Source organism: Anomaloglossus baeobatrachus, chromosome 6 (assembly GCF_048569485.1).
Source record: "Anomaloglossus baeobatrachus isolate aAnoBae1 chromosome 6, aAnoBae1.hap1, whole genome shotgun sequence".
NCBI classification, from domain to species: Eukaryota; Metazoa; Chordata; class Amphibia; order Anura; family Aromobatidae; genus Anomaloglossus; species Anomaloglossus baeobatrachus.
In genome coordinates this window covers 9,551,548-9,578,704 of record NC_134358.1, presented here as the reverse complement: position 1 = coordinate 9,578,704, position 27,157 = coordinate 9,551,548, and the positions used below count along the sequence as shown (strand labels likewise).

Sequence of the window (27,157 nt, the reverse complement as noted above, 5' to 3'; positions counted from 1 at the left end):
AGAAGAGAGTAGCATGGGGAGAAGAGAGTAGCATGGGGAGAAGAGAGTAGCATGGGGAGAAGAGAGTAGCATGGGGAGAAGAGAGTAGCATGGGGAGAAGGAAGTAGCATGGGGAGAAGGAAGTAGCATGGGGAGAAGAGAGTAGCATGGGGAGAAGAGAGTAGCATGGGGAGAAGAGAGTAGCATGGGGAGAAGAGAGTAGCATGGGGAGAAGAGAGTAGCATGGGAACAGGTTAGATTCTTCATCAAAAATGACATTTAGCTGTGTACAATGCCAAACAAAGCAAAAACTCAAAGAAAAACAAAAGTCTAAGGCGGGCTTTGCACGTTGCGACATCGCAAGCCGATGCTGCGATGTCGCACGCGATAGTCCCCGCCCCCGTCACAGGTACGATATCGTGTGATAGCTGGCGTAGCGAAAATTATTGCTACGCCAGCTTCACATGCACTCACCCGCCCTGCGACCGTCGCTCTGGCCGGCGACCCGCCTCCTTCCTAAGGGGGCGGGTCGTGCGGAGTCATAGCGACGTCACACGGCAGGTGGCCAATAGCGGCGGAGGGGCGGAGATGAGCAGGATGTAAACATCCTGCCCACCTCCTTCCTTCCGCATATCCTATGGAAGCCGCAGTGACGCCGGTAGGAGATGTTCATCGCTCCTGCGGCTTCACACACAGCGATGTGTGCTGCCGCAGGAGCGAGGAACAACATTGGACTGTCGCGTCAGCGTAATTATGGATTACGCCGACGCTGCACCGATGATACGATTACGACAATTTTGCGCTCGTTAATCGTATCATCTAGGCTTTACACACTACGATGTCGCATGCGATGCCGGATGTGCGTCACTTTCAGTTTGACCCCACCGACATCGCACCTGCGATGTCGTAGTGTGCAAAGCCGCCCTAAAGGGGGCTTTACACGCTACGACATCGCTAATGCGAACTCGTTGGGGTCACGGAAATGGTGACGCACATCCGGCCGCATTAGCGATGCCGTTGCGTGTGACACCTATGAGCGATTTTGCATCGTCGCAAAAACGTGCAAAATCGCTCATCGGTGACATGAGGGTCCATTCTCAAAAATCGTTACTGCAGCAGTAACGAGGTTGTTCCTTGTTCCTGCGGCAGCACACATCGCTCCATGTGACACCGCAGGAACGAGGAAGCTCCCCTTACCTGCCTCCCGGCCGCAATGCAGAAGGAAGGAGATGGGCGGGATGTTACGTCCTGCTCATCTCCGCCCCTCCGCTGCTATTGGGCGGCGGTTCAGTGACGCAGCTGTGATGTCGCTGTGACGCTGAACGAACCGCCCCCTCAGAAAGGAGGCGGTTCGCCGGTCACAGCGACAACGCCGGACAGGTAAGTATGTGTGACGGCTCTGGGCGATGTTGTGCGGCACGGGCAGCGATTTGCCCGTGTCGCACAACAGATGGGGGCGGGTACCTACGCTAGCGATATCAGTACCGATATCGCAGCGTGTAAAGCGGCCTTAAGGCTATGTGTCCACGAGAGAATGTAGCTGCTGATTTTTCTGCATCAAAATCCGCAGCTTAACCGCAAAATCCGCACCTGTTCAAAGGTGCGGATTTACCGCGGAATTGCCACGGATTTGATGCAGATTTTGGTGCGGATTTTTTTTTTTCCCAATTTTAAAGCCAAAATCCGGATGAAAATCCGCAACAATAATTGACATGTTGCAGATTTTTCCGGATCAAAATCCGCACGAAATCCGCTGCGGAAAAATCCGTAGCATGGGCACAGCATTTCCAAAATGCCATAGAAATGGCTGGGAAGTGCCGGTGCTGCAGATTTTCGGGAAATCCGCGGCTTTTCCGCGAGAAATCCGCGGCAAAATTCGCGCATTTTCCGCAGCGTGGACACATAGCCTAACTGGATTAATTGATAAATGTAATAATGGTACTAAAGAACTTTTGTCCAGGAATGTGTGGAGCTGCAGATCTGACATGGTCTCTCCTTTCTACAAGTCTGTTTGTTTAATGTTTGTTGGGGAGGGGAGGGTTGGGAGGGGGTAGAGGCTGGGGAGAGGCTGAGGAGCCTCCAATGTTTATTTGGTTGTAACTTGTAAAACTTTAATAAAAACATTTAATTAAAAAAAAGTGCTTCTCCAGACCTCGAGTACAAGATGGGCTTGTGCACTCATAGCCATGGCAGTCGCAGGAGCAGGGAATGGGACCGGCTCAGTGGCACATAGAAGACCATCTGCTTGGAGTGCAGCATTTCCATTCAATGTGCTAGTTGATTGGTAGTCAAATGGATGGCCTCAGACAGGGCTCTCCCATTAACGGATGAAACCATCAAAAGACTTGGAAGACATTGGATGGGAATCTGATATTGATCTGTTCCGCCCCACGCCAGCAGCCGGGCTGCTCGGATCCGGATCTACAGTGTGGCTCGAGGGGTCTCCGGACCCGGGGGTCTCGCGGACATTTCGAATAAAAGGGGGGTTTGTTTGTATGTGGGATTTTCTGTATTTTCCGTGACGCCACCCACGGTATGTGGTAAATTGGGGTACCACCATTGCTATTGGGGAGCACCCGGGGGCGTTGGAATGGCAGCTAGTTGTTTTTAACCCTCCATGGATAGGGGTGGATGCCCCGGGGCCCAATGTCTCTGTGCTGAGGATGGTGGCTGCAGGGGTCGGCGCGCCCGCTCGGACCTGGGGATGTTAGTGTACTCCACAGTCAAAGAAATCACACAAGTCCTGTGGTAAACCAAGGTGCCAGTGGCCGGAGCTCCACGGTCGGGTGTATTCTGGTCCCTCACCCGGGGTGATGGTTTGTGTCACTTTCCTCTGCACTATTTTAGCTCTCTTTTGACTTCTCGGTATAAAACACGGGAGTCCGCTCCCAAAACTACTGGTGGGAGCCTTGCCCGCTGACACTGACCCTTGAGATCTAACGGGCGCTGGCGGATGCCCTATCCCCCGCGGTGGGCTGCCGGTCTGCTCTTTTGGGACTTTGGGTGGGACAGGACCTGTAATCCTGTCCTCAACTGGTTAATTAACAAAGCCGGTTGTTCCGGTCCTTGCTTCAGGGTCCAAGTACCCCCTCTGTGCACGGTTTCAGGGTTGGTTCTCCCATATCGGTAGCGGCGGGCTCCTACCCTGTCCCGGTCCACCTCGGATCTCCGCCAGCCGTCTTCCCGTCTCCTGACAGACACAGACCACCATCTGCCACCTAGCCAGCACGCCGGGGCTCCAACCCCGACGCCTTTCCTTTCTGGCTTGCACTTGCACTTCACTTTCTCCTCTCCTCTCTCCTACTCCAACTGTCAACTCCAACTCTCCAACTAAAAACAAACTGAAACTGACTCTTTTCCCGTCCCCGGGTTCTCTAGACCCCTAAGTGGGCGTTTTCCTTCCGCCTGGTCCCGCCCACTGGTGTGCCTATCTTACCCTGGGGGGGTGACTAGGGTTTTGTTGGCTGGTGTAACCCTGTGAGGGAAGGTGTTGTGCAGGGGCCTATTTAGCGTGTGACCACCTGGCGGCGCCACAGATCCACCATGGTCTGTTGTATGAAGTTTCCCAATAGACTGACTCGAGAAATAATAATAATAATTTATTCATTGAGAAACCATGTGTTGTCACAGGAAATGCTCACTGAACGAGTCAGAGAGGAGTTGCACTCAAGCAAGCTAGCCTCTCCAACAGACCCTAGACATGGGAGTTTTACGGTTTTGCGGGACAAAAGCAGATATGTTCAGGACTGGCACAGTTGAAGCACTTTCATTGGTGCGACAAACCTCCTGATGATGTTTAGCCAGTTTCCCTCAGTCTACTTGCATATGTTTAGGAGGAGCTGTGGAAGATGATTGTTCTGCAGTCTGCAATCTCTGGAATTGTGGAGCCAAACGCATCACCTTCCTCTCTTGGTTCACTTCTCTAGCACGTTCCTGACACCTGAGGTCGACCTGGATAGCCAGGGAAACCAGGTCATCTAAGGAGGTGAGAATATCATGACAAGCAAGGTCATCCTTAATTCCTCCTGTCAGACCCTCGCAGAAGGTTGCTACCAACACCTCATTATTGCAACTGAGTTTCAAAGACAGACTGCGGAAACTAACGGCATACTGGCCTACTGTAAGATTTCCCTGGTGCAATCGGATGAGGGTAGATGCTGCAGAGGTGACACGGCCCGACTCATCATAAACCTTGTGGAACACCGCCAGGAAGGTGTTCAAGATCCCCTCTCTACGATAAGGGGCTGAGCTATACAAGGGCTTCTCCTCCCAGATGGGACATAATGAATGCCACCTTGGCCCAATTCCAAGGGGAAATGATGAGCTAAAAATCCAAAATGCAGCTTACACTGATTGATGAACCCACGGCATTGCTTGGAGTCACCATCAAACTGCGGGAGCAGACAAACTGGGTCCAGAGCTAAGAACAGTAACTGCCTGTGCTTCCCACTGGCAAGACATCTACTGATAGAACATCGTAAGTGTAAAGGCGCTAGGGTCAGGAAGGTCCAAGGCCAGAGCTAACGGTCACGCTGATGGACTTGACACTGCGGCATGGGCCCTGGCTTATCTTGGAGGAGAGTGACTAAGCGACTACCTTGTCTTCACTAGAGCCTTTAATGGTAAGATTAAGATTGTGCTGGAAAGTAGCTGCCAAGTACCCCTCCAGTGCAGTCCCTGGTTCTGCAGCAGCTAACCCCAGGGGCCACCAAGCAGGTTTTGACTTGGGTAGAGGCAGGATGGCTGGAACAGACTGGACGGCTGGTACAGACTAAATGGGTGTTACAGATTGGACAGCAGGTACTGGCAGGACTCAGGTACAGGAACACAGGACTGGAATGGACTCAGGAACTCGAGACAGGAACACTGGTAAATGTATTCACGTCATGTACAAGTTTAGGGAACCTGGCAACTAGCAAGCGTGCAGAATACTGACAGAACCCATTGCTCAGGATGTCAAATACTTAGTGCTTCTCAGTCACGGGCTAATAGGCATTTCCAGGTTATGGTGCGATGGCCTTTTAAGAAAAGAAAGATGCGCGCTCCTGGAAGACCTATGCAAAGTGCACAGGCCCTGGAATTAGGAGGCAGTGACAAGAACAGAAACCACCCCTGAGCAGAATGTGAGCGTGCCGGAATCACTACCAGATGGAGGAAGAGGGACAGCGCAGGGACGCCGGCGTTACAAGCTGTAACATGCATTTTGGATTGCACGGCAATCTGTGATCACATACAATGATTTCTGGGAGATTTCCTGAGCCCAAGCAGTGAATTGCATGCCCCTGTAGACAAGGCTAGAAAAGGGCCCCTGTGCAAGATTAGCATGTGGTGCTCCTTTGCAACCCAATAGCTTATCATAATGCACAATTCTACCTGCCAGGTATGAAGAGTTTGTGCGTCAGCAAGGAGCCGTATGGCTGTTACCCGGCAACAATCCACACCGATGTCCTTGATGAAGACCACCTGTTCGTGAAAACGTTGGTTGATATCTATCTTTCCTTTAGTGCCAGATCAAAATAAGTTATATTTGCAGTAACATTTCCTACTCGTCTTCTTCGGTGCTGAGGTTTTCGCTAGTGTTACAGGAATTCTGCCCTTTCCACAAGCTCCATCAATTCTACAGCAGTATTGCTGCCTTTTTTCCTACATGTGTATTTCCTTCAGCGCCACCTGAGAGCCCATAGATCACAAGCATCCAATATTGACTGTACTGTAGACGGTGGGATATTCTTTTTCGTAAAATTGGTCCACAATTTGTAGATACGGTTCATAGATTGGTGACCTCTGACCATGTTTACTTCTGGGAGACTCTGCCTCTCCAACAGGCTCTTTCTTATACAGTAAAGTGAGAGTTGCAAATTGACCTTCCAGCTATTTTTCATTAGTACCACTGACTTTTCCAGCCTCGAGTTCTTTATCAGACAAGAAAACTCCGGCAATTATTATCCTTGCTTCCCACAAGTTTATAGACACAATCTCAAAGATTTTGGAGTTGGAGCTTTAGTTAAGGTTTGCCTCGCTCTACACATCAGATTGTTCTTCTAGGTCAGAGCTTTTCAATTGTGACTTCCAAATGAATATAGTCCCAGGAGTCTAGGAAGGGGCTGAGCTGTCTGGTGCCACAGCTGCTGACTCCATTTGCATTGTGGTTGATGGTGCGTTGTGGCCGGCTTAGTCTCTGCAGCTAATATCGGGGTGATGTGGGCATGAAGTGAAGTCCCAGAAAAGTCTTCTTCTGTATACAGCCACTAATGTCTCCATGTCCTTTTCTCATTAGGTTTTACTGGACCACGGTGGCGATCACTCCGACGCTTCACCATGACGTCTCTCAGGAATTTTGGAATGGGGAAGAAAATCATGGAGATGAGAGTTTTGGCCGAGTCCAAATACCTGGTGCAAGCCGTGTCCAAGACAGGAGGTGTGTGGGCTTCAAACGCCAAAATCTGATGATAACCAATAGGAAAGAATTCATAGATCTCAGGGTCATACACACATTTACATGTATTCTTTCCTTCATGTAATCTTTATTTTCCCACCGGTCTCTAGTGGAGGGAGACATTGGCTGTAACCAACAATCTTCACTCGAAGCTTATTTTATGGAGTCAGCAAGTTCAGGGCGCTGTTATTTCTGCAACTGGTGATCCAAAACAAGGAATGTGCCGCCATAGCAACCCAAAACTTGCCATAATGCGGTGCAATAGTTATCAACTCCATGATCCCCTCTCTAACAGACTGCTCCCCATTCCCCCCTCTCTAACAGACTGCTCCCCATGCCCCCCTCTAACAGACCGCTCCCCATGCCCCACTCTCTAACAGACTGCTCCCCATTCCCCCCTCTCTAACAGACTGCTCCCCATGCCCCACTCTCTAACAGACTGCTCCCCATTCCCCCCTCTCTAACAGACTGCTCCCCATGCCCCCCTCTCTAACAGACCGCTCCCCATGCCCCCCCTCTAACAGACTGCTCCCCATGCCCCCCTCTCTAACAGACTGCTCCCCATGCCCCCCTCTCTAACAGACTGCTCCCCATGCCCCCCTCTCTAACAGACTGCTCCCCATGCCCCCCTCTCTAACAGACTGCTCCCCATGCCCCCTCTCTAACAGACTGCTCCCCATGCCCCCTCTCTAACAGACTGCTCCCCATGCCCCCTCTCTAACAGACTGCTCCCCATGCCCCCTCTCTAACAGACTGCTCCCCATGCCCCCCCTCTAACAGACTGCTCCCCATGCCCCCCTCTCTAACAGACTGCTCCCCATGCCCCCTCTCTAACAGACTGCTCCCCATGCCCCCCTCTCTAACAGACTGCACCCCATGCCCCCCTCTCTAACAGACTGCACCCCATGCCCCCCTCTCTAACAGACTGCTCCCCATGCCCCCCTCTCTAACAGACTGCTCCCCATGCCCCCCTCTAACAGACTGCACCCCATGCCCCCCTCTCTAACAGACTGCTCCCCATGCCCCCCTCTCTAACAGACTGCTCCCCATGCCCCCCTCTCTAACAGACTGCTCCCCATGTCCCCTCTCTAACAGACTGCTCCCCATGCCCCCCTCTAACAGACTGCTTCCCATGCCCCCCTCTCTAACAGACTGCTCCCCATGCCCCCCTCTCTAACAGACTGCTCCCCATGCCCCCCTCTCTAACAGACTGCTCCCCATGCCCCCCTCTCTAACAGACTGCTCCCCATGCCCCCCCTCTAACAGACTGCTCCCCATGCCCCCCCCTCTAACAGACTGCTCCCCATGCCCCCCCCTCTAACAGACTGCTCCCCATGCCCCCCTCTCTAACAGACTGCTCCCCATGCCCCCCTCTCTAACAGACTGCTCCCCATGCCCCCCTCTCTAACAGACTGCTCCCCATGCCCCCCCTCTAACAGACTGCTCCCCATGCCCCCCTCTCTAACAGACTGCTCCCCATGCCCCCCTCTCTAACAGACTGCTCCCCATGCCCCCCTCTCTAACAGACTGCTCCCCATGCCCCCCTCTCTAACAGACTGCTCCCCATGCCCCCCTCTAACAGACCGCTCCCCATGCCCCCCCTCTAACAGACTGCTCCCCATGCCCCCCCTCTAACAGACAGCTCCCCATGCCCCCCTCTCTAACAGACTGCTCCCCATGCCCCCCCTCTAACAGACTGCTCCCCATGCCCCCCTCTCTAACAGACTGCTCCCCATGCCCCCCTCTCTAACAGACTGCTCCCCATGCCCCCCTCTCTAACAGACTGCTCCCCATGCCCCCCTCTCTAACAGACTGCTCCCCATGCCCCCCCTCTAACAGACTGCTCCCCATGCCCCCCTCTCTAACAGACTGCTCCCCATGCCCCCCTCTCTAACAGACTGCTCCCCATGCCCCCCTCTCTAACAGACTGCTCCCCATGCCCCCCTCTCTAACACACTGCTCCCCATGCCCCCCTCTCTAACAGACTGCACCCCATGCCCCCCTCTCTAACAAACTGCTCCCCATGCCCCCCTCTCTAACAGACTGCACCCCATGCCCCCCTCTCTAACAGACTGCTCCCCGTGCCCCTCTCTCTAACAGACTGCTCCCCGTGCCCCCCTCTCTAACAGACTGCTCCCCATGCCCCCCTCTCTAACAGACTGCACCCCATGCCCCCCTCTCTAACAGACTGCTCCCCATGCCCCCCTCTCTAACAGACTGCTCCCCATGCCCCCCTCTCTAACAGACTGCTCCCCATGCCCCCCTCTAACAGACTGCTCCCCATGCCCCCCTCTAACAGACTGCTCCCCATGCCCCCCTCTCTAACAGACTGCTCCCCATGCCCCCTCTCTAACAGACTGCTCCCCATGCCCCCCTCTCTAACAGACTGCTCCCCATGCCCCCCTCTCTAACAGACTGCACCCCATGCCCCCCTCTCTAACAGACTGCTCCCCATACCCCCCTCTCTAACAGACTGCTCCCCATGCCCCCCTCTAACAGACTGCTCCCCATGCCCCCCTCTAACAGACTGCTCCCCATGCCCCCCTCTCTAACAGATTAACTATTGGGGTACAGAGCATGTCACTTACTATTGGAGGAATTGATGCACGGCTGATGGAGGGGCTTCACTAGTCGTCTCCCCGTGGCTACCAATATGGAGTCCCGGGTTTGGTGCTATCGCTCCCTATTGCTGGGGATAGAGCAGTGCGGCCGTGTCTCTCCTGACTGTATGAGGAGCCTCTATGTGACGAGACGTCCCCTCAGCATGGACCGGACCCAACTGGTACCAGCCACAGGAAGTGTCAGCACCGAGCAGGAGGCTCCTCCCACCTGTTTCTATGGCAGCCTGAGGTGAGGAGACTGATTACCTGTCATACACACATCAGCCAGTAGATGGCAGCAGAGTACACAGCACATTGATCACTCCTCAGTGTCTGCACATACAGTGCATTACACACATCAGCCAGTAGATGGCAGCAGAGTGCACAGCACATTGATCACTCCTCAGTGTCTGCACATACAATGCATTACACACATCAGCCAGTAGATGGCAGCAGAGTGCACAGCACATTGATCAGTCCTCAGTGTCCTCACATACAATGCATTACACACATCAGCCAGTAGATGGCAGCAGAGTGCACAGCACATTGATCACTCCTCAGTGTCTGTCCATACAATGCATTACACACATCAGCCAGTAGATGGCAGCAGAGTGCACAGCACATTGATCACTCCTCAGTGTCCACACATACAATGCATTACACACATCAGCCAGTAGATGGCAGCAGAGTGCACAGCACATTGATCACTCCTCAGTGTCCACACATACAATGCATTACACACATCAGCCAGTAGATGGCAGCAGAGTGCACAGCACATTGATCACTCCTCAGTGTCCACACATACAATGCATTACACACATCAGCCAGTAGATGGCAGCAGAGTGCACAGCACATTGATCACTCCTCAGTGTCTGCACATACAATGCATTACACACATCAGCCAGTAGATGGCAGCAGAGTGCACAGCACATTGATCACTCCTCAGTGTCTGCACATACAATGCATTACACACATCAGCCAGTAGATGGCAGCAGAGTGCACAGCACATTGATCACTCCTCAGTGTCCACACATACAGTGCATTACACACATCAGCTAGTAGATGGCAGCAGAGTGCACAGCACATTGATCACTCCTCAGTGTCTGCACATACACTGCATTACACACATCAGCCAGTAGATGGCAGCAGAGTACACAGCACATTGATCACTCCTCAGTGTCTGCACATACAGTGCATTACACACATCAGCCAGTAGATGGCAGCAGAGTGCACAGCACATTGATCACTCCTCAGTGTCTGCACATACAATGCATTACACACATCAGCCAGTAGATGGCAGCAGAGTGCACAGCACATTGATCAGTCCTCAGTGTCCACACATACAGTGCATTACACACATCAGCCAGTAGATGGCAGCAGAGTGCACAGCACATTGATCAGTCCTCAGTGTCTGCACATACAATGCATTACACACATCAGCCAGTAGATGGCAGCAGAGTGCACAGCACATTGATCAGTCCTCAGTGTCTGCACATACAATGCATTACACACATCAGCCAGTAGATGGCAGCAGAGTGCACAGCACATTGATCAGTCCTCAGTGTCTGCACATACAATGCATTACACACATCAGCCAGTAGATGGCAGCAGAGTGCACAGCACATTGATCACTCCTCAGTGTCCGCACATACAATGCATTATACACATCAGCCAGTAGATGGCAGCAGAGAGCACAGCACATTGATCACTCCTCAGTGTCCACACATACAGTGCATTACACACATCAGCCAGTAGATGGCAGCAGAGTGCACAGCACATTGATCAGTCCTCAGTGTCCACACATACAATGCATTACACACATCAGCCAGTAGATGGCAGCAGAGTGCACAGCACATTGATCACTCCTCAGTGTCTGCACATACAGTGCATTACACACATCAGCCAGTAGATGGCAGCAGAGTGCACAGCACATTGATCAGTCCTCAGTGTCTGCACATACAATGCATTACACACATCAGCCAGTAGATGGCAGCAGAGTGCACAGCACATTGATCACTCCTCAGTGTCTGCCCATACATTGCATTACACACATCAGCCAGTAGATGGCAGCAGAGTGCACAGCACATTGATCAGTCCTCAGTGTCTGCACATACAATGCATTACACCCATCAGCCAGTAGATGGCAGCAGAGTACACAGCACATTGATCACTCCTCAGTGTCTGCACATAAAATGCATTACACACATCAGCCAGTAGATGGCAGCAGAGTGCACAGCACATTGATCAGTCCTCAGTGTCCGCACATACAATGCATTACACACATCAGCCAGTAGATGGCAGCAGAGTGCACAGCACATTGATCACTCCTCAGTGTCTGCACATACAATGCATTACACACATCAGCCAGTAGATGGCAGCAGAGTACACAGCACATTGATCACTCCTCAGTGTCCGCACATACAATGCATTACACACATCAGCCAGTAGATGGCAGCAGAGTGCACAGCACATTGATCACTCCTCAATGTCCACACATACAATGCATTACACACATCAGCCAGTAGATGGCAGCAGAGTGCACAGCACATTGATCAGTCCTCAGTGTCCGCACATACAATGCATTACACACATCAGCCAGTAGATGGCAGCAGAGTGCACAGCACATTGATCACTCCTCAGTGTCTGCACATACAATGCATTACACACATCAGCCAGTAGATGGCAGCAGAGTGCACAGCACATTGATCAGTCCTCAGTGTCTGCACATACAATGCATTACACACATCAGCCAGTAGATGGCAGCAGAGTGCACAGCACATTGATCAGTCCTCAGTGTCCGCACATACAGTGCATTACACACATCAGCCAGTAGATGGCAGCAGAGTGCACAGCACATTGATCACTCCTCAGTGTCTGCACATACAATGCATTACACACATCAGCCAGTAGATGGCAGCAGAGTGCACAGCACATTGATCAGTCCTCAGTGTCTGCACATACAATGCATTACACACATCAGCCAGTAGATGGCAGCAGAGTGCACAGCACATTGATCACTCCTCAGTGTCTGCACATACAATGCATTACACACATCAGCCAGTAGATGGCAGCAGAGTGCACAGCACATTGATCACTCCTCAGTGTCCGCACATACAATGCATTACACACATCAGCCAGTAGATGGCAGCAGAGTGCACAGCACATTGATCACTCCTCAGTGTCCGCACATACAATGCATTACACACATCAGCCAGTAGATGGCAGCAGAGTGCACAGCACATTGATCACTCCTCAGTGTCCACACATACAATGCATTACACACATCAGCCAGTAGATGGCAGCAGAGTACACAGCACATTGATCACTCCTCAGTGTCCACACATACAATGCATTACACACATCAGCCAGTAGATGGCAGCAGAGTGCACAGCACATTGATCACTCCTCAGTGTCTGCACATACAATGCATTACACACATCAGCCAGTAGATGGCAGCAGAGTGCACAGCACATTGATCACTCCTCAGTGTCCGCACATACAATGCATTACACACATCAGCCAGTAGATGGCAGCAGAGTGCACAACACATTGATCACTCCTCAGTGTCCGCACATACAATGCATTACACACATCAGCCAGTAGATGGCAGCAGAGTGCACAGCACATTGATCACTCCTCAGTGTCCACACATACAATGCATTACACACATCAGCCAGTAGATGGCAGCAGAGTGCACAGCACATTGATCAGTCCTCAGTGTCCGCACATACAATGCATTACACACATCAGCCAGTAGATGGCAGCAGAGTGCACAGCACATTGATCACTCCTCAGTGTCCGCACATACAATGCATTACACACATCAGCCAGTAGATGGCAGCAGAGTGCACAGCACATTGATCAGTCCTCAGTGTCTGCACATACAATGCATTACACACATCAGCCAGTAGATGGCAGCAGAGTACACAGCACATTGATCAGTCCTCAGTGTCTGCACATACAGTGCATTACACACATCAGCCAGTAGATGGCAGCAGAGTGCACAGCACATTGATCAGTCCTCAGTGTCTGCACATACAATGCATTACACACATCAGCCAGTAGATGGCAGCAGAGTACACAGCACATTGATCACTCCTCAGTGTCCGCACATACAATGCATTACACACATCAGCCAGTAGATGGCAGCAGAGTGCACAGCACATTGATCAGTCCTCAGTGTCCGCACATACAATGCATTACACACATCAGCCAGTAGATGGCAGCAGAGTGCACAGCACATTGATCACTCCTCAGTGTCCGCACATACAATGCATTACACACATCAGCCAGTAGATGGCAGCAGAGTGCACAGCACATTGATCAGTCCTCAGTGTCTGCACATACAATGCATTACACACATCAGCCAGTAGATGGCAGCAGAGTACACAGCACATTGATCAGTCCTCAGTGTCTGCACATACAATGCATTACACACATCAGCCAGTAGATGGCAGCAGAGTGCACAACACATTGATCACTCCTCAGTGTCCGCACATACAATGCATTACACACATCAGCCAGTAGATGGCAGCAGAGTGCACAGCACATTGATCACTCCTCAGTGTCTGCACATACAATGCATTACACACATCAGCCAGTAGATGGCAGCAGAGTGCACAGCACATTGATCAGTCCTCAGTGTCTGCACATACAATGCATTACACACATCAGCCAGTAGATGGCAGCAGAGTACACAGCACATTGATCACTCCTCAGTGTCTGCACATACAATGTATTACACACATCAGCCAGTAGATGGCAGCAGAGTACACAGCACATTGATCACTCCTCAGTGTCTGCACATACAATGCATTATACACATCAGCCAGTAGATGGCAGCAGAGTGCACAGCACATTGATCAGTCCTCAGTGTCCGCACATACAATGCATTACACACATCAGCCAGTAGATGGCAGCAGAGTGCACAGCACATTGATCAGTCCTCAGTGTCCACACATACAATGCATTATACACATCAGCCAGTAGATGGCAGCAGAGTGCACAGCACATTGATCAGTCCTCAGTGTCTGCACATACAGTGCATTACACACATCAGCCAGTAGATGGCAGCAGAGTGCACAGCACATTGATCACTCCTCAGTGTCCGCACATACAATGCATTACACACATCAGCCAGTAGATGGCAGCAGAGTGCACAGCACATTGATCACTCCTCAGTGTCCGCACATACAATGCATTACACACATCAGCCAGTAGATGGCAGCAGAGTGCACAGCACATTGATCACTCCTCAGTGTCCACACATACAATGCATTACACACATCAGCCAGTAGATGGCAGCAGAGTACACAGCACATTGATCACTCCTCAGTGTCCACACATACAATGCATTACACACATCAGCCAGTAGATGGCAGCAGAGTGCACAGCACATTGATCAGTCCTCAGTGTCTGCACATACAATGCATTACACACATCAGCCAGTAGATGGCAGCAGAGTACACAGCACATTGATCACTCCTCAGTGTCCACACATACAATGCATTACACACATCAGCCAGTAGATGGCAGCAGAGTGCACAGCACATTGATCAGTCCTCAGTGTCTGCACATACAATGCATTACACACATCAGCCAGTAGATGGCAGCAGAGTGCACAGCACATTGATCACTCCTCAGTGTACACACATACAATGCATTACACACATCAGCCAGTAGATGGCAGCAGAGTGCACAGCACATTGATCAGTCCTCAGTGTCTGCACATACAATGCATTACACACATCAGCCAGTAGATGGCAGCAGAGTACACAGCACATTGATCAGTCCTCAGTGTCCACACATACAATGCATTACACACATCAGCCAGTAGATGGCAGCAGAGTGCACAGCACATTGATCAGACCTCAGTGTCTGCACATACAATGCATTACACACATCAGCCAGTAGATGGCAGCAGAGTGCACAGCACATTGATCACTCCTCAGTGTCTGCACATACAATGCATTACACACATCAGCCAGTAGATGGCAGCAGAGTGCACAGCACATTGATCACTCCTCAGTGTCCACACATACAATGCATTACACACATCAGCCAGTAGATGGCAGCAGAGTGCACAGCACATTGATCAGTCCTCAGTGTCCACACATACAATGCATTACACACATCAGCCAGTAGATGGCAGCAGAGTGCACAGCACATTGATCACTCCTCAGTGTCTGCACATACAATGCATTACACACATCAGCCAGTAGATGGCAGCAGAGTGCACAGCACATTGATCAGTCCTCAGTGTCTGCACATACAATGCATTACACACATCAGCCAGTAGATGGCAGCAGAGTGCACAGCACATTGATCACTCCTCAGTGTCCGCACATACAATGCATTACACACATCAGCCAGTAGATGGCAGCAGAGTACACAGCACATTGATCAGTCCTCAGTGTCTGCACATACAATGCATTACACACATCAGCCAGTAGATGGCAGCAGAGTGCACAGCACATTGATCAGTCCTCAATGTCCACACATACAATGCATTACACACATCAGCCAGTAGATGGCAGCAGAGTGCACAGCACATTGATCACTCCTCAGTGTCTGCACATACAATGCATTACACACATCAGCCAGTAGATGGCAGCAGAGTGCACAGCACATTGATCAGTCCTCAGTGTCCACACATACAGTGCATTATACACATCAGCCAGTAGATGGCAGCAGAGTACACAGCACATTGATCAGTCCTCAGTGTCCGCACATACAATGCATTACACACATCAGCCAGTAGATGGCAGCAGAGTGCACAGCACATTGATCAGTCCTCAGTGTCCACACATACAATGCATTACACACATCAGCCAGTAGATGGCAGCAGAGTACACAGCACATTGATCAGTCCTCAGTGTCCACACATACAGTGCATTATACACATCAGCCAGTAGATGGCAGCAGAGTACACAGCACATTGATCACTCCTCAGAGTCCACACATACAATGCATTACACACATCAGCCAGTAGATGGCAGCAGAGTGCACAGCACATTGATCAGTCCTCAGTGTCCGCACATACAATGCATTACACACATCAGCCAGTAGATGGCAGCAGAGTGCACAGCACATTGATCAGTCCTCAGTGTCCACACATACAATGCATTACACACATCAGCCAGTAGATGGCAGCAGAGTGCACAGCACATTGATCACTCCTCAGTGTCTGCACATACAATGCATTACACACATCAGCCAGTAGATGGCAGCAGAGTGCACAGCACATTGATCACTCCTCAGTGTCTGCACATACAATGCATTACACACATCAGCCAGTAGATGGCAGCAGAGTGCACAGCACATTGACCACTCCTCAGTGTCTGCACATACAATGCATTACACACATCAGCCAGTAGATGGCAGCAGAGTACACAGCACATTGATCACTCCTCAGTGTCTGCACATACAATGCATTACACACATCAGCCAGTAGATGGCAGCAGAGTGCACAGCACATTGATCAGTCCTCAGTGTCCGCACATACAATGCATTACACACATCAGCCAGTAGATGGCAGCAGAGTGCACAGCACATTGATCACTCCTCAGTGTCTGCACATACAATGCATTACACACATCAGCCAGTAGATGGCAGCAGAGTGCACAGCACATTGACCACTCCTCAGTGTCTGCACATACAATGCATTACACACATCAGCCAGTAGATGGCAGCAGAGTACACAGCACATTGATCACTCCTCAGTGTCTGCACATACAATGCATTACACACATCAGCCAGTAGATGGCAGCAGAGTGCACAGCACATTGATCACTCCTCAGTGTCCACACATACAATGCATTACACACATCAGCCAGTAGATGGCAGCAGAGTGCACAGCACATTGACCACTCCTCAGTGTCTGCACATACAATGCATTACACACATCAGCCAGTAGATGGCAGCAGAGTGCACAGCACATTGATCAGTCCTTAGTGTCCACACATACAATGCATTACACACATCAGCCAGTAGATGGCAGCAGAGTGCACAGCACATTGATCACTCCTCAGTGTCTGCACATGCAATGCATTACACACATCAGCCAGTAGATGGCAGCAGAGTGCACAGCACATTGATCACTCCTCAGTGTCTGCACATACAATGCATTACACACATCAGCCAGTAGATGGCAGCAGAATGCACAGCACATTGATCACTCCTCAGTGTCCGCACATACAATGCATTACACACATCAGCCAGTAGATGGCAGCAGAGTGCACAGCACATTGATCACTCCTCAGTGTCCACACATACAATGCATTACACACATCAGCCAGTAGATGGCAGCAGAGTGCACAGCACATTGATCAGTCCTCAGTGTCCGCACATACAATGCATTACACACATCAGCCAGTAGATGGCAGCAGAGTGCACAGCACATTGATCAGTCCTCAGTGTCCGCACATACAATGCATTACACACATCAGCCAGTAGGTGGCAGCAGAGTACACAGCACATTGATCAGTCCTCAGTGTCTGCACATACAATGCATTACACACATCAGCCAGTAGATGGCAGCAGAGTGCACATCACATTGATCAGTCCTCAGTGTCCGCACATACAATGCATTACACACATCAGCCAGTAGATGGCAGCAGAGTGCACAGCACATTGATCACTCCTCAGTGTCTGCACATACAATGCATTACACACATCAGCCAGTAGATGGCAGCAGAGTGCACAGCACATTGATCACTCCTCAGTGTCTGCACATACAATGCATTACACACATCAGCCAGTAGATGGCAGCAGAGTGCACAGCACATTGATCACTCCTCAGTGTCTGCACATACAATGCATTACACACATCAGCCAGTAGATGGCAGCAGAGTGCACAGCACATTGATCACTCCTCAGTGTCCACACATACAATGCATTACACACATCAGCCAGTAGATGGCAGCAGAGTGCACAGCACATTGATCACTCCTCAGTGTCCGCACATACAATGCATTACACACATCAGCCAGTAGATGGCAGCAGAGTGCACAGCACATTGATCACTCCTCAGTGTCTGCACATACAATGCATTACACACATCAGCCAGTAGATGGCAGCAGAGTGCACAGCACATTGATCAGTCCTCAGTGTCTGCACATACAATGCATTACACACATCAGCCAGTAGATGGCAGCAGAGTGCACAGCACATTGATCAGTCCTCAGTGTCTGCACATACAATGCATTACACACATCAGCCAGTAGATGGCAGCAGAGTGCACAGCACATTGATCAGTCCTCAGTGTCTGCACATGCAATGCATTACACACATCAGCCAGTAGATGGCAGCAGAGTGCACAGCACATTGATCACTCCTCAGTGTCTGCACATACAATGCATTACACACATCAGCCAGTAGATGGCAGCAGAGTGCACAGCACATTGATCACTCCTCAGTGTCCACACATACAATGCATTACACACATCAGCCAGTAGATGGCAGCAGAGTGCACAGCACATTGATCACTCCTCAGTGTCTGCACATACAATGCATTACACACATCAGCCAGTAGATGGCAGCAGAGTGCACAGCACATTGATCACTCCTCAGTGTCTGCACATACAATGCATTACACACATCAGCCAGTAGATGGCAGCAGAGTGCACAGCACATTGATCACTCCTCAGTGTCTGCACATACAATGCATTACACACATCAGCCAGTAGATGGCAGCAGAGTGCACAGCACATTGATCAGTCCTCAGTGTCCACACATACAATGCATTACACACATCAGCCAGTAGATGGCAGCAGAGTGCACAGCACATTGATCAGTCCTCAGTGTCTGCACATACAATGCATTACACACATCAGCCAGTAGATGGCAGCAGAGTGCACAGCACATTGATCACTCCTCAGTGTCTGCACATACAGTGCATTACACACATCAGCCAGTAGATGGCAGCAGAGTACACAGCACATTGATCAGTCCTCAGTGTCCACACATACAATGCATTACACACATCAGCCAGTAGATGGCAGCAGAGTGCACAGCACATTGATCACTCCTCAGTGTCTGCACATACAATGCATTATACACATCAGCCAGTAGATGGCAGCAGAGTGCACAGCACATTGATCAGTCCTCAGTGTCCACACATACAATGCATTACACACATCAGCCAGTAGATGGCAGCAGAGTACACAGCACATTGATCAGTCCTCAGTGTCTGCACATACAATGCATTACACACATCAGCCAGTAGATGGCAGCAGAGTGCACAGCACATTGATCACTCCTCAGTGTCCGCACATACAATGCATTATACACATCAGCCAGTAGATGGCAGCAGAGTGCACAGCACATTGATCAGTCCTCAGTGTCCACACATACAATGCATTACACACATCAGCCAGTAGATGGCAGCAGAGTGCACAGCACATTGATCATTCCTCAATGTCCACACATACAATGCATTATACACATCAGCCAGTAGATGGCAGCAGAGTACACAGCACATTGATCAGTCCTCAGTGTCCACACATACAATGCATTACACACATCAGCCAGTAGATGGCAGCAGAGTGCACAGCACATTGATCAGTCCTCAGTGTCTGCACATACAATGCATTACACACATCAGCCAGTAGATGGCAGCAGAGTGCACAGCACATTGATCACTCCTCAGTGTCTGCACATACAATGCATTACACACATCAGCCAGTAGATGGCAGCAGAGTGCACAGCACATTGATCACTCCTCAGTGTCTGCACATACAATGCATTACACACATCAGCCAGTAGATGGCAGCAGAGTGCACAGCACAGCACATTGATCACTCCTCAGTGTCCACACATACAATGCATTACACACATCAGCCAGTAGATGGCAGCAGAGTGCACAGCACAGCACATTGATCACTCCTCAGTGTCCACACATACAATGCATTATACACATCAGCCAGTAGATGGCAGCAGAGTACACAGCACATTGATCACTCCTCAGTGTCCACACATACAATGCATTACACACATCAGCCAGTAGATGGCAGCAGAGTGCACAGCACATTGATCAGTCCTCAGTGTCCGCACATACAATGCATTACATACATCAGCCAGTAGATGGCAGCAGAGTGCACAGCACATTGATCAGTCCTTAGTGTCCACACATACAATGCATTACACACATCAGCCAGTAGATGGCAGCAGAGTGCACAGCACATTGATCAGTCCTCAGTGTCCGCACATACAATGCATTACACACATCAGCCAGTAGATGGCAGCAGAGTGCACAGCACATTGATCAGTCCTCAGTGTCTGCACATACAATGCATTACACACATCAGCCAGTAGATGGCAGCAGAGTGCACAGCACATTGATCACTCCTCAGTGTCTGCACATACAATGCATTACACACATCAGCCAGTAGATGGCAGCAGAGTGCACAGCACATTGATCACTCCTCAGTGTCCACACATACAATGCATTACACACATCAGCCAGTAGATGGCAGCAGAGTGCACAGCACATTGATCAGTCCTCAGTGTCTGCACATACAATGCATTACACACATCAGCCAGTAGATGGCAGCAGAGTACACAGCACATTGATCAGTCCTCAGTGTCTGCACATACAATGCATTACACACATCAGCCAGTAGATGGCAGCAGAGTGCACAGCACATTGATCACTCCTCAGTGTCCACACATACAATGCATTACACACATCAGCCAGTAGATGGCAGCAGAGTGCACAGCACATTGATCACTCCTCAGTGTCCGCACATACAATGCATTACACACATCAGCCAGTAGATGGCAGCAGAGTGCACAGCACATTGATCAGTCCTCAGTGTCCACACATACAATGCATTACACACATCAGCCAGTAGATGGCAGCAGAGTGCACAGCACATTGATCACTCCTCAGTGTCTGCACATACAATGCATTACACACATCAGTCAGTAGATGGCAGCAGAGTGCACAGCACATTGATCAGTCCTCAGTGTCTGCACATACAATGCATTACACACATCAGCCAGTAGATGGCAGCAGAGTGCACAGCACATTGATCACTCCTCAGTGTCTGCACATACAATGCATTACACACATCAGTCAGTAGATGGCAGCAGAGTGCACAGCACATTGATCACTCCTCAGTGTCTGCACATACAATGCATTACACACATCAGCCAGTAGATGGCAGCAGAGTGCACAGCACATTGATCAGTCCTCAGTGTCCGCACATACAATGCATTACATACATCAGCCAGTAGATGGCAGCAGAGTGCACAGCACATTGACCACTCCTCAGTGTCTGCACATACAATGCATTACACACATCAGCCAGTAGATGGCAGCAGAGTGCACAGCACATTGATCAGTCCTTAGTGTCCACACATACAATGCATTACACACATCAGCCAGTAGATGGCAGCAGAGTGCACAGCACATTGATCACTCCTCAGTGTCCACACATACAATGCATTACACACATCAGCCAGTAGATGGCAGCAGAGTACACAGCACATTGATCAGTCCTCAGTGTCCGCACATACAATGCATTACACACATCAGCCAGTAGATGGCAGCAGAGTGCACAGCACATTGATCAGTCCTCAGTGTCTGCACATACAATGCATTACACACATCAGCCAGTAGATGGCAGCAGAGTGCACAGCACATTGATCACTCCTCAGTGTCTGCACATACAATGCATTACACACATCAGCCAGTAGATGGCAGCAGAGTACACAGCACATTGATCAGTCCTCAGTGTCCGCACATACAATGCATTACACACATCAGCCAGTAGATGGCAGCAGAGTGCACAGCACATTGATCAGTCCTCAGTGTCTGCACATACAATGCATTACACACATCAGCCAGTAGATGGCAGCAGAGTGCACAGCACATTGATCACTCCTCAGTGTCTGCACATACAATGCATTACACACATCAGCCAGTAGATGGCAGCAGAGTGCACAGCACATTGATCACTCCTCAGTGTCCACACATACAATGCATTACACACATCAGCCAGTAGATGGCAGCAGAGTGCACAGCACATTGATCAGTCCTCAGTGTCTGCACATACAATGCATTACACACATCAGCCAGTAGATGGCAGCAGAGTGCACAGCACATTGACCACTCCTCAGTGTCCACACATACAATGCATTACACACATCAGCCAGTAGATGGCAGCAGAGTGCACAGCACATTGATCAGTCCTCAGTGTCCGCACATACAATGCATTACACACATCAGCCAGTAGATGGCAGCAGAGTGCACAGCACATTGATCACTCCTCAGTGTCCACACATACAATGCATTACACACATCAGCCAGTAGATGGCAGCAGAGTGCACAGCACATTGATCAGTCCTCAGTGTCCGCACATACAATGCATTACATACATCAGCCAGTAGATGGCAGCAGAGTGCACAGCACATTGATCAGTCCTCAGTGTCTGCACATACAATGCATTACACACATCAGCCAGTAGATGGCAGCAGAGTGCACAGCACATTGATCACTCCTCAGTGTCTGCACATACAATGCATTATACACATCAGCCAGTAGATGGCAGCAGAGTGCACAGCACATTGATCAGTCCTCAGTGTCTGCACATACAATGCATTATACACATCAGCCAGTAGATGGCAGCAGAGTGCACAGCACATTGATCAGTCCTCAGTGTCCACACATACAATGCATTACACACATCAGCCAGTAGATGGCAGCAGAGTGCACAGCACATTGATCACTCCTCAGTGTCCACACATACAATGCATTACACACATCAGCCAGTAGATGGCAGCAGAGTGCACAGCACATTGATCACTCCTCAGTGTCTGCACATACAATGCATTACACACATCAGCCAGTAGATGGCAGCAGAGTGCACAGCACATTGATCAGTCCTCAGTGTCTGCACATACAATGCATTACACACATCAGCCAGTAGATGGCAGCAGAGTGCACAGCACATTGATCAGTCCTCAGTGTCTGCACATACAATGCATTACACACATCAGCCAGTAGATGGCAGCAGAGTGCACAGCACATTGATCACTCCTCAGTGTCTGCACATACAATGCATTACACACATCAGCCAGTAGATGGCAGCAGAGTGCACAGCACATTGATCACTCCTCAGTGTCTGCACATACAATGCATTACACACATCAGCCAGTAGATGGCAGCAGAGTGCACAGCACATTGATCAGTCCTCAGTGTCTGCACATACAATGCATTACACACATCAGCCAGTAGATGGCAGCAGAGTGCACAGCACATTGATCAGTCCTCAGTGTCTGCACATACAATGCATTACACACATCAGCCAGTAGATGGCAGCAGAGTGCACAGCACATTGATCACTCCTCAGTGTCTGCACATACAATGCATTACACACATCAGCCAGTAGATGGCAGCAGAGTGCACAGCACATTGATCACTCCTCAGTGTCTGCACATACAATGCATTACACACATCAGCCAGTAGATGGCAGCAGAGTGCACAGCACATTGATCAGTCCTCAGTGTCCGCACATACAATGCATTACATACATCAGCCAGTAGATGGCAGCAGAGTGCACAGCACATTGATCAGTCCTCAGTGTCTGCACATACAATGCATTACACACATCAGCCAGTAGATGGCAGCAGAGTGCACAGCACATTGATCACTCCTCAGTGTCTGCACATACAATGCATTATACACATCAGCCAGTAGATGGCAGCAGAGTGCACAGCACATTGATCAGTCCTCAGTGTCTGCACATACAATGCATTATACACATCAGCCAGTAGATGGCAGCAGAGTGCACAGCACATTGATCAGTCCTCAGTGTCCACACATACAATGCATTACACACATCAGCCAGTAGATGGCAGCAGAGTGCACAGCACATTGATCAGTCCTCAGTGTCTGCACATACAATGCATTACACACATCAGCCAGTAGATGGCAGCAGAGTGCACAGCACATTGATCACTCCTCAGTGTCTGCACATACAATGCATTACACACATCAGCCAGTAGATGGCAGCAGAGTGCACAGCACATTGATCAGTCCTCAGTGTCTGCACATACAATGCATTACACACATCAGCCAGTAGATGGCAGCAGAGTGCACAGCACATTGATCACTCCTCAGTGTCTGCACATACAATGCATTATACACATCAGCCAGTAGATGGCAGCAGAGTGCACAGCACATTGATCAGTCCTCAGTGTCTGCACATACAATGCATTATACACATCAGCCAGTAGATGGCAGCAGAGTGCACAGCACATTGATCAGTCCTCAGTGTCCACACATACAATGCATTACACACATCAGCCAGTAGATGGCAGCAGAGTGCACAGCACATTGATCACTCCTCAGTGTCTGCACATACAATGCATTACACACATCAGCCAGTAGATGGCAGCAGAGTGCACAGCACATTGATCAGTCCTCAGTGTCCACACATACAATGCATTACACACATCAGCCAGTAGATGGCAGCAGAGTGCACAGCACATTGATCACTCCTCAGTGTCCACACATACAATGCATTACACACATCAGCCAGTAGATGGCAGCAGAGTGCACAGCACATTGATCACTCCTCAGTGTCCACACATACAATGCATTACACACATCAGCCAGTAGATGGCAGCAGAGTGCACAGCACATTGATCACTCCTCAGTGTCTGCACATACAGTGCATTACACACATCAGCCAGTAGATGGCAGCAGAGTGCACAGCACATTGATCACTCCTCAGTGTCTGCACATACAATGCATTACACACATCAGCCAGTAGATGGCAGCAGAGTACACAGCACATTGATCAGTCCTCAGTGTCCACACATACAATGCATTACACACATCAGCCAGTAGATGGCAGCAGAGTGCACAGCACATTGATCAGTCCTCAGTGTCCGCACATACAATGCATTACACACATCAGCCAGTAGATGGCAGCAGAGTGCACAGCACATTGATCAGTCCTCAGTGTCCGCACATACAGTGCATTATACACATCAGCCAGTAGATGGCAGCAGAGTGCACAGCACATTGACCACTCCTCAGTGTCTGCACATACAATGCATTATACACATCAGCCAGTAGATGGCAGCAGAGTGCACAGCACATTGATCACTCCTCAGTGTCTGCACATACACTGCATTACACACATCAGCCAGTAGATGGCAGCAGAGTGCACAGCACATTGATCACTCCTCAGTGTCCACACATACAATGCATTACACACATCAGCCAGTAGATGGCAGCAGAGTGCACAGCACATTGATCAGTCCTCAGTGTCCACACATACAATGCATTACACATATCAGCCAGTAGATGGCAGCAGAGTGCACAGCACATTGATCACTCCTCAGTGTCCGCACATACAATGCATTACACACATCAGCCAGTAGATGGCAGCAGAGTGCACAGCACATTGATCACTCCTCAGTGTCCACACATACAATGCATTACACACATCAGCCAGTAGATGGCAGCAGAGTACACAGCACATTGATCAGTCCTCAATGTCCACACATACAATGCATTACACACATCAGCCAGTAGATGGCAGCAGAGTGCACAGCACATTGATCACTCCTCAGTGTCTGCACATACAATGCATTACACACATCAGCCAGTAGATGGCAGCAGAGTGCACAGCACATTGATCACTCCTCAGTGTCCACACATACAATGCATTACACACATCAGCCAGTAGATGGCAGCAGAGTGCACAGCACATTGATCACTCCTCAGTGTCTGCACATACAATGCATTACACACATCAGCCAGTAGATGGCAGCAGAGTGCACAGCACATTGATCAGTCCTCAGTGTCCACACATACAATGCATTACACACATCAGCCAGTAGATGGCAGCAGAGTGCACAGCACATTGATCACTCCTCAGTGTCTGCACATACACTGCATTACACACATCAGCCAGTAGATGGCAGCAGAGTGCACAGCACATTGATCACTCCTCAGTGTCCACACATACAATGCATTACACACATCAGCCAGTAGATGGCAGCAGAGTGCACAGCACATTGATCAGTCCTCAGTGTCTGCACATACAATGCATTACACACATCAGCCAGTAGATGGCAGCAGAGTGCACAGCACATTGATCAGTCCTCAGTGTCTGCACATACAATGCATTACACACATCAGCCAGTAGATGGCAGCAGAGTACACAGCACATTGATCAGTCCTCAGTGTCTGCACATACAATGCATTACACACATCAGCCAGTAGATGGCAGCAGAGTGCACAGCACATTGATCACTCCTCAGTGTCCACACATACAATGCATTACACACATCAGCCAGTAGATGGCAGCAGAGTGCACAGCACATTGATCACTCCTCAGTGTCCACACATACAATGCATTACACACATCAGCCAGTAGATGGCAGCAGAGTGCACAGCACATTGATCAGTCCTCAGTGTCCACACATACAATGCATTACACACATCAGCCAGTAGATGGCAGCAGAGTGCACAGCACATTGATCAGTCCTCAGTGTCTGCACATACAATGCATTACACACATCAGCCAGTAGATGGCAGCAGAGTGCACAGCACATTGATCAGTCCTCAGTGTCTGCACATACAATGCATTACACACATCAGCCAGTAGATGGCAGCAGAGTGCACAGCACATTGATCAGTCCTCAGTGTCTGCACATACAATGCATTACACACATCAGCCAGTAGATGGCAGCAGAGTGCACAGCACATTGATCAGTCCTCGTGTCTGCACATACAATGCATTACACACATCAGCCAGTAGATGGCAGCAGAGTGCACAGCACATTGATCAGTCCTCAGTGTCCGCACATACAATGCATTACACACATCAGCCAGTAGATGGCAGCAGAGTGCACAGCACATTGATCACTCCTCAGTGTCCGCACATACAATGCATTACACACATCAGCCAGTAGATGGCAGCAGAGTGCACAGCACATTGATCACTCCTCAGTGTCTGCACATACAATGCATTACACACATCAGCCAGTAGATGGCAGCAGAGTGCACAGCACATTGATCACTCCTCAGTGTCTGCACATACAATGCATTACACACATCAGCCAGTAGATGGCAGCAGAGTGCACAGCACATTGATCACTCCTCAGTGTCCACACATACAAT

The 27,157-nt window shown here is 49.9% G+C and overlaps 1 protein-coding gene across 8 annotated transcripts in view; it reads left to right on the top strand.

Moving 5' to 3' along the window:
* The window catches only part of LOC142316932 (cytochrome P450 2C3-like), a 217,685-nt gene that overhangs the window by 99,064 nt on the left and 91,464 nt on the right, over positions 1-27,157 (top strand). For all 8 annotated transcript variants that reach the window (XM_075352714.1, XM_075352707.1, XM_075352709.1 and 5 more), the window contains one exon: positions 6,257-6,397. In XM_075352714.1, coding sequence (XP_075208829.1) covers positions 6,257-6,397 — 141 coding nt within the window. The remainder of the gene's footprint in view (positions 1-6,256; positions 6,398-27,157) is intronic.